Here is an 8,932-nt window from a genome sequence, read left to right as displayed (position 1 = left end):
GAGAAAAGAACAGCCAGGAGGCAGAACTCCCACAGACTTTATTGTCTTATTTTGAGGAAGTATTAGAAGCAGAGAACAAAAAATGGTGGGAACATTGAGCCAAAGGTTAGAAATATTGAACGTGGTTAGCAGGTATGACTTCTGGTATGACCTTTCAGAAAGCAAAAGAAGAAATTGAATAATTTAAAGGGATGGTGACCCAAAAATTTTGATTCTGCTATTTACTCTCCTTCAAGTTGTTTTCAAACCTGTATGACATTATTTCTTCAGCAGAACACTAAAAAATATATTTTTAAGAATGTTTCAACTGTCCACACAATGAAAGTCAGGACTGAGACATTTTTCAAAGTATCTTCTTTTATGTTCTGTAGGAAAAAAGTCATGAGGGTGTGTAAATTATGATCAAATTTTCCATTCAATTGTATCATCTATCTGTATGTTCTAGTGTAAATGCATTGATTTAAAACCTCGATAACCAAATAAATAATGGGAAACCGAATCAAAACACTGCAAAGGGAGTTCTCAGGTTCCTTAAAAGCTGATATTCAGATTTACAGTGGTATTGTGCTCACCGCAAAACCACCTAAAATGTGAACTGCTGTGTTCTGGAGGAACTCAGGAGAGAAAAAGTTGACAAAAGGAACCGTATCATATCGTGCTGGCCTTTTATAATCATCAAAACACATTTTCAAAAGGCACTAGTTACGGTTATACGTCATGCTGTAATCCGGTCTCCAAATTGCTTTGGGATCACAAACCTTTCAGATGACTACATGCTATGTATGTGCATGCAACAGAAATGCAGTTTTTCCATTGAACACTGTAAAATATGACAAAAAAAAACAACCAAACAGGACAAAACTGCAGTGATAAATATATATGCCCATGTCAGCCGAAAAGGCTTTATATCTGATTGATGACAAAAAGAAATAATCAAACCGGCCTAGCAGTCTGTTGGCAAAAGGAAGCGACTTGTGATTTCATGAGTCGATTGGGTGACCCTTTAGATTCAGTGGATTCAAACCAGCCGTCTTCAACAGCAGCCCAGTGTCTCACAGATCCTCGTGCCAGAACTCTGTCCACACAGTGCAGACGGGTCAAAAATCAGACTCCTAAAATTACACAAGAAAACTCATCAGCCATATGATCACTCTTCCAATAATGCTCCACTATAAAAAGCACAGATTACTGGAAAATAACTGTAGGGACAAAACACTGTACTCACTGTATAATGTATCAAATATACTTACACAGTATCTTTATGCTCACAGCAGTGCTTATTTCTTCTTCCCTCCTAATGACATATTTTCTGTTTTTTTCTTCTGTGCCTCATTGAACAAAAAACATACCTTTATGTTAGCAAGATGGGGCTCTATATATATATATAAAGCTATCTATGTATCTATACTGTATGTATATATATTATATATATATATATATATATATTTCTGTCAGTAAGCTATGACTATGAGCTGAGGAGTGTTTACCTCGGTCATGGCATCATCAATTTGCTTCAGCTCCTCATAATGGTCCCGTGAGTCTCTGAGAGGCTGCACCATAATCTCTTCAATCTGAGGGAAGAGCTGAGAGGAAAAACGTGACATGATTTGAAACATCATGAAATTAGCAAATGATGACAGAATTTGAATTTGGGGTGAACTATTACTTTACTGTTTGACTATTTCACCTACCTTCATGACAGTTTCAAACATGGGGATGAGAACAAATTTAATGAAGCCAATCTGGGCTGTGGGCTTGGTGACTTTGTCTCTGTCCATGAAGGGTGCCACAGGAAGCCCCTCAGATTTCTCTCTATCACTCTGAACAAAGACAAGACAGCGTAAACAAACCCACCTGTCACTGTAGAGTAATTATAACACAAGATGTAGAGTCAGCAAACCTGTATGAAATATTCCTCCAGCAGACAGTCCACCCACGGCTCTGCCACCTCTGTAGGCCGGACTTCATTGGAAATGTCACAGCATTTGATAAGAACCATCTTCAGCTGAACACATGAGAAGACGACAAATCCTTACTTGTCTAACTGTCAACAAATTTGTACCTGTCAAATTCATGCCATATGCTGCTGAAAAACAATCTTTTTGCTGGTTAAAGCTAGTTTAAGATGTTGTTTTGACAGAAAGGGTGTATGATACATACGCAAGTCACATGCTCCTCATTGGTGAAGTCAAAATTGTCCACTTTATGCTTGAATGAGTCCAGAATCTCGCCATGCCGGGCCATGTCCGTGGCCAAAATCAGTGTGATGATAGCCTGCCAATATATTGTCATATAATAAAAACATATTTACAAATTGTAAGAACATTTACTGCAAAAAAAAAAAAACCTTTGGGGCCATTCATACAGAATGATTTTGCTTTCTACCACTCTCAATTTTATATGTGCTAGACGGACATCTTTGATGGTTGCGCTTGCATCTTTTTCAGCATCTAAAGGTGTAAGGGTGTTGCAATATACTGATTTTGACAATAAACATGATATTTCAAAAAATAAATATTGATATCACGTTAGTACCACACATGCGATAATAGCATAAATAACCCGGCGCCAGTAACATTTCAACTTGCTGACACTCCAACATAGTAGGTGGCGGTACTACACCTTAACGCTGCCTATCATAAAATGAAAGGAAAAAAGACAAGGACACAGTGCGAAGCTACTACTGCTCATGTTGGAGAATATGAAATATGAAATCAAGACAACCTATTCACACCTGAAAAAAAAAGTTAGCCATCAATATGGGAATTCTTTGGATTCTGTAAAAAAATGGGGTGTAAAAATCATAGTCTGCAGGAAGTTTTTTGTATTGCTTATGAACAGTTATGGTTACAAACTTTCCCTACACCTCCCTACACTCGTATTTTGAGTGTGACTCAGTGGCCAAATAAAAGAGAACACAGAATAAACAAAGTTAAAGATTAATTTGATTGATAGCATAATTTATTTTTTAAAGATTTGATTGATATTTAACAATAATATCGCAATTGTGAATTCTTTTGGCCACGATGATCATACGCTCTCCGAAAAAAAGGTATAATACATTTTTTTTCATTCCACTACCCTGCGTCTCACATTTTTAAATACAAAAACGCATTCTGTGTGAACGGCCCCTTAAATTTCTTAAACGAGAGTTGATATTTTGTGCTATACCTGTCGGATCTGTTTAAAGGCCTCTGGTTCCACATTTGCAAATATATTACACTCCGGCAGTGAGAGTATCTGGAAGGCCACAGCGCAGTGGTGATTCTCCAGGGGCGAGATGTCATTGTAGCGCACTGCCAACTCAGTACGAGCATTGATCTGATACCTGCATATATACAGCGCTACATTATCTCGTCATATGTCATGGGAATGATTACTAAGATGAACGGCACAGATATAAGGCTGTAAAATTGTCATGACGAACGTGTAGGCAAATACCTGGGTACACCTGTATGTTTTTATGAGAACTGACTCAATTTATTTTTTAAAGATTTGATTGATATTCAATTCAATTCAAGTTTATTTGTATAGCGCTTTTCACGATACAAATCGTTTTCTACATTATAAGTTTCTACATTATATTTAGGAGTAGGTTATTAGTGGTGACTATGGCAGAAATGTACAATAAAAATCATGCAGTTAGTTACAAATTACACATAATCAAACAGACGTTGAACACTATTAACTGCAATGATTATATGTTGTGACTAAACTTTGCGATTGCGATTAAACATTGTGATTGTGTATCCAGGGTGGTCTAAGTCGTGACACACGGCAGCAGTCATTAAAATGCCCAGATCTGTCAGCGTGAGCTTTTCCTGTAGGCCACACACACACGGGTTTCCACTTTTATTGTTCCACAGTAATTGCTGTGCTAATTGCTACGTACGTAAAAGTTCTCACCTGAAGGTTGCAGAGGTGGATCATGCCATACATAATCTGACTCACGCAGAAACAATGGCGGAAATTATGGAACGGGTTGCTGCGGTAATTTTCCTGAATGCCCAGCTGAGAACATATAAAAAGAATCAGAATCAGAGCTGTTAACCTGGAAAATTCAGTGGAAATCACCTTTCTTGCACTCTTTCATTTTTACAATTATACTAATTTTCTTACCAGCCAGCGTTTGAGAGTAATCGGGTTCATGTTAAACTCCTTCACGAGGCCTAAGTCATGGTACATGTACTCCAGGCAGCTCAGCATCTGTTAAACAGGAAAACATAAAACGAGCATGTGTGCATGATTTCATCTCTAAATGTATTGAATATTCCACTTAGTCACTCACTTCATTGTGCTCCCAGTGCCAAACATCAAAGGTTGGTTTCTTCAGCGCTTCAATGGTCTCCTGAGAAAGTGTGTACTGAGGAAATCAAGATTAACAGAGATTAATACCACATAGAGACAAGATGTTCTCCCGCAGGACTCATAATTCAATCAAAGCGTGTCATAAAACTTTAAAGCACCTTTGGGTAGCTGGGGACGTCACGTCTAGGAGTTAATTTCTTTCCATCGTCGGAGAAAATGTATTTGCATGGACAATTCACTCTAAAAGGAGAGTGATCGATTAGTCATTTAGATACATTTGTGTTTCTTTTTTGAAAAAGAGCCGCTCTAGATGGATAAACAGATAGATCGTCACGCTTGCGTTGGAAGATATTTTCTTTCACTTACCTTCCACCTGCTCTGGAAGTCATCTCATCTCTCAGCTTCTTCAAATCGTTTTTGCACTTTTCAATCTCTACGACCTTTAACCCCTCCACTGCATAGAAAATCATCAAAGTAAGAAGAGTGGTTATCACTTGTCTGTGCTGTTGCTAGGGTGGCCTGAGCCAACAGAGCCTAGTCTTTATGATATATGGGTCTCTAGATATGGTGCGGGGTTCTCCTCAGGATCTTTAACAGAAGCTTGAAGGCTTACAAAAGCAATATCACACCTCTCCTCAACAAGCCATAATTGACCCTTTGCCAGGAGTTTGATTGACAGGCGATCTGACCAATCATAATGCCGAATCTGCCAATTTTCGGACAAACAAACCAGACAGCAGAGTAGATTAACGTCGGTGGACCTGAACTTGAAAAATGGTGTGTATTTACGTCTTTCTGCGATTGAAACAAGAAACCTTCTGATGTTCATTCATGTTTATTTCGTGCAATAACTAGAAAAGAGTAAGTGATGATCAGTTCACGTGCTGCTTGAACTGAAAATCTGTTTAGATTCGTGTGAGTCTTGTAGTGTACTTCAGCTTTAAGTCTGAACAACAATGAAACCAGCTAACAAGAAAGCAGTCAAACAGCAACACTGTCATTACATACGTTCTACTCTCTTCTCCAGCATAGCCAGTCTGTTGGTCACTTCCGTTTTTAGTTCGTTGATCCTGAATGCTCTGTGGAGTGAAGGAACAATGTTTTCCTGGTTTTAGTACAAAACCATTATGGTGATAAAGATTGATCTTCAGTCCATGAGAAAACAAACATGTCCATTACCTGCTGAACTGCTCTGCTACCTGTGAGAGTACATTCTGAAACATATCTTCCTTTTCTGTTGAGTTAAATACACAGGCTATAAATCATGGCAGAACACCTCTTAGCTTGAAACATTATAGTGAGCAAATGTAAATCTAGGGTACTAAAGGTCATAAGTGAGTCAAATGCTGTAAAAAAAAATTATGCATGTTACCTCCCAGCTGGCCGGTAGACAAAGGAATGACTTTGTACAGGGAGCTAAAAGGACAAAATGGAATTATTAACTGACAGATTAAACTGAAAATGAACATAATTGCTTACACAAACAACAAGGGCCAGGTTGTGTTTTACTTAGGGGTGTTGGTGGGCATCGTGGGATCAATGGACACAAGTGCACCTTCAGGGTCTACCATCATTATAGCAGTGCTCCTATAGACAGAAGAAATAAAAAGTTGACTAATTCATTATGTCTGGCACTGAACATGTTGTACACTACAGAGAACTTAATTCTCAACCACTGTAAGTTTGCTAAATGGATTGAGGTGTTGATTAGTGCTGATATCAGTGATATACAGACCTAGGGATGTTGGAGGAGGAATACAGCAGTTCTTTGATATCACATGGGCTGCAGTGACGACTGAAAAGCACCTGAGCAGGACAAATAAGGGTGTGTTAGTTGTATTATGGGTGTTTTTGTTGTCATACTTGTACTAATAGTCTAATGCTACTGCGCTATTAATACTGCAATGCAATTCAAACACATAACTTGAGATAAGTATCTTGAAATGTCATTGAAAATATTGGGGGATTTTAAAGAAGTGGCTGATCAGCTTTTTTTCGAAGGCTTGATTGTGTTTATGGGGTGCAGTGATGAATTAATGATTTTGATTCCACCAGAAAAATCTCTTTAATATCTCAATGTTTCTTCTAAGCAGAAATGAGATTAAATAGAGACTTTGGCTTAAGTTTCACAATTTACTCAGATTGTCAAAGACAACAGAGTTTGTAATCACAAGTCATAGCCCAAAATATAAGCTCAAACATAAAATACTTCCACATATTCATAGTATCATCTCAGTTGTCTGTTTTTATTTTATTTTAGCAAACATGAGTTAACAAAGTTAATGGTCTAAAACTTAATTACAAAATCAGCATATTAAAATAATTTCTGAATGATCATGTGACACTGAATACTATCATCAGGAATAAATAATCAAAATATACTAAAACAGAAAAGAGTTATTATAAATTGTTATAATATTTCACAATATTACTGTTTTTACTGTATTTTTTATCAAATTAATGCAGCCTTGGTGAGCATATGACACTTCTTCCAAAACCATTTAAAAATCTTACAGACCCCAAACTTTTGAAGGGTAATGTAAATAAATAAATATTTATTATTATTATATTATTAGTAAAATATATATATATATATATATATATATGTTAGAATTCATATGTTCAATTAAATTAGTTTATTAATTAAAAGCATTAAAATAGAGAATAACAAAGGTGAAAGAGGCAGCTGTGGTAGACAGGCTCAGATCGCCAATAGATCCTGTACTACAGAAAACATATGCCACACTCAACGCTCTCAATGTCCACTTGGCCTCTCTGAGCTCTTAGGAAGTTGGGTACGCTTCAAGATGAATTGCTGAATCTGACACATGTATTTCTAAAATACATAAAACATTTTTCATCAATCATAGATTATAATATGCAGATATTGAGTATGATTGAGCATCTGTAAGATCCGTATGTAGAACAACGCTCTGTAAATTGGACTTAAACACAACTATTAACAGTTCTTCAGTCATTCTCTAGGAAACAACAGGAGAAAACAATGTGTCAAGTGTCACAACAGAATGCAATGTCAGTCACACCTGTGGAACACGCCATCTTCAGCTTTATTTTTAACCTGTGCACGCTGATCTCCCAGAACTCCTCTTGACAGATTTAGTGCTGTGCAAAACAAACTGCTTAATATCTGGTTTATTGGTTTTGATTCAGCAATTCAGGACTCAAATATTTGTAATAAACTGATATAGCGACCAGGACCATGTTTAGCCTTTTTTTTTTTTGTCAATGGATAATATTACTGTTTCAGTATTGTTCTATAAAATGCATTCATTTAATTTAAGCAATTATGTGTGTATTTAATTCACTCACTCATTAAGTTGTCAGGATTATATTGGCCATCAGACACCCTGCTTTCTAGTTATTGGTCAACCACCAATAGTACTTCAAGATCTCAAGATAACCACTAGCTTGTGAGTTTAAATCCAGATAAATATATACTAAAATGAGGCACTCACCTTCTGCACTTTACCGTCTACATCCAAATAGATGGTTTTGGGAGCATAGGAGGAGGAGCCGGACCCCATGCTGACAGGATAAACTAGTAAGCCACTTGCCCTGGTACCCCTATCCAGGACCAGATCCACCAAGACCAGATCTCAAAATGTTCTCTGCAAATAAATAAATAAAGAATTATAAGTACAAGTCTTTAACCATGTAGTCTTCCCAGTCAACACGTGAGATAGTAGTATGTGAGCTCATTGTGAGTTTCAAATTTTGAGCAGGTTGAAAGAAGGCAGTTCAAATATTAGTCACTGGGGATAAGTTCATCTACATCTTGGTTAAGATTACTAAAAGCTTCGCACACATCTCTCTTTCTTGCTCACCGCAGAATGTTCAGGACCCCAAAACTTTTTCTAGCTGCCCCACTTGCATCAAAAGAAATGAATAGTTGTACATTGTACATAAAATAACAGTAAATAAAACAATAATAAAACAAAACCTGACATGCATCTCTACTTGTTTTTAAGGGGGGGGGGGCGGTACCGAATTTAATTAAGATATAGTAAGTTAAAGTGAGACAGCAGATGGCAGTAATGCAACACTATGGATGCCAACTGACGTAAAACTCCAACGAAGAAGAAGACAAACATCACTATTGTGATATACATTTGTGTTAGGGACTGTTGACTGTGGAATTGTTACACTGGAGAAATGGTGAGTGGTTTCTTTAATTGCTATTCACATATGCTAATATGATATTATAATACCAATATGCACTGTGGCCTGGCCCCATGTTAGCAAATTAGTCAGGTACATGTGTTAGCCAGGTACATGTGAACCAGCCATCGTGCCAGCTGAGATTAGTTAAGTTAATTAGTTAAGCCAGGAACACACTACACAAATGTAAGGCTGGTTATGAATGTAATTTGATACTTAAAACTGATCACACCCAAATGTGTCAGAGCCATTTGCGTTCAGTTGGTGTTTACAGTCAGCATTTAAAATCATAAGTGTTTTCAGTTCAGTCTTAGAATGATTCAGTTAGTCGTTAAGTGGGTCCCTGGCTTTAGGTTGCATATCAATAGCTGTGACCTCACACTGACCATAGTATGAGCACACAGTGAGTGTGCAGTGACCTCACACTGACCATAGTATGAGCACA

General features: G+C 37.3%; 1 protein-coding gene across 1 annotated transcript; it reads right to left on the bottom strand.

Annotated features, from left to right (window-relative positions):
- Positions 1-997: 997 nt before the first annotated feature.
- LOC107696002 (high affinity cGMP-specific 3',5'-cyclic phosphodiesterase 9A-like) lies at positions 998-7,868 on the bottom strand. The gene is made up of 19 exons (XM_016496133.1): positions 7,785-7,868; positions 6,044-6,114; positions 5,818-5,895; positions 5,681-5,724; positions 5,488-5,542; positions 5,317-5,387; positions 4,675-4,762; positions 4,467-4,548; positions 4,289-4,363; positions 4,120-4,206; positions 3,907-4,011; positions 3,736-3,821; positions 3,172-3,328; positions 2,161-2,274; positions 1,901-2,005; positions 1,692-1,820; positions 1,488-1,583; positions 1,251-1,328; positions 998-1,112 (listed from the first exon to the last, which is right to left on the bottom strand). Exons 1-18 carry the CDS (start codon positions 7,851-7,853, stop codon positions 1,278-1,280), a joined length of 1,563 nt encoding a protein of 520 aa, XP_016351619.1. The 5' UTR covers positions 7,854-7,868; the 3' UTR covers positions 998-1,112; positions 1,251-1,277.
- Positions 7,869-8,932: the final 1,064 nt, after the last annotated feature.

The sequence above is a fragment of the Sinocyclocheilus anshuiensis genome, unplaced genomic scaffold (genome assembly GCF_001515605.1).
Source record: "Sinocyclocheilus anshuiensis isolate Anshui unplaced genomic scaffold, SAMN03320099.WGS_v1.1 scaffold790, whole genome shotgun sequence".
Classification (NCBI taxonomy): Eukaryota; Metazoa; Chordata; class Actinopteri; order Cypriniformes; family Cyprinidae; genus Sinocyclocheilus; species Sinocyclocheilus anshuiensis.
This window is presented reverse-complemented; position numbering and strand designations above follow the sequence as displayed.

Excerpts from the sequence above, each read along its gene's own strand:
- LOC107696002 (XM_016496133.1), bottom strand. The coding sequence starts at position 7,853 with ATGGGGTCCGGCTCCTCCTCCTATGCTCCCAAAACCATCTATTTGGAT. Across the intron at positions 5,388-5,487 it reads GTAGCAGAGCAGTTCAGCAG|AGCATTCAGGATCAACGAAC; the intron begins GTAATGGACATG and ends TTCACTCCACAG. Across the intron at positions 1,821-1,900 it reads TGGAGGAATATTTCATACAG|AGTGATAGAGAGAAATCTGA; the intron begins GTTTGCTGACTC and ends GTCTTTGTTCAG.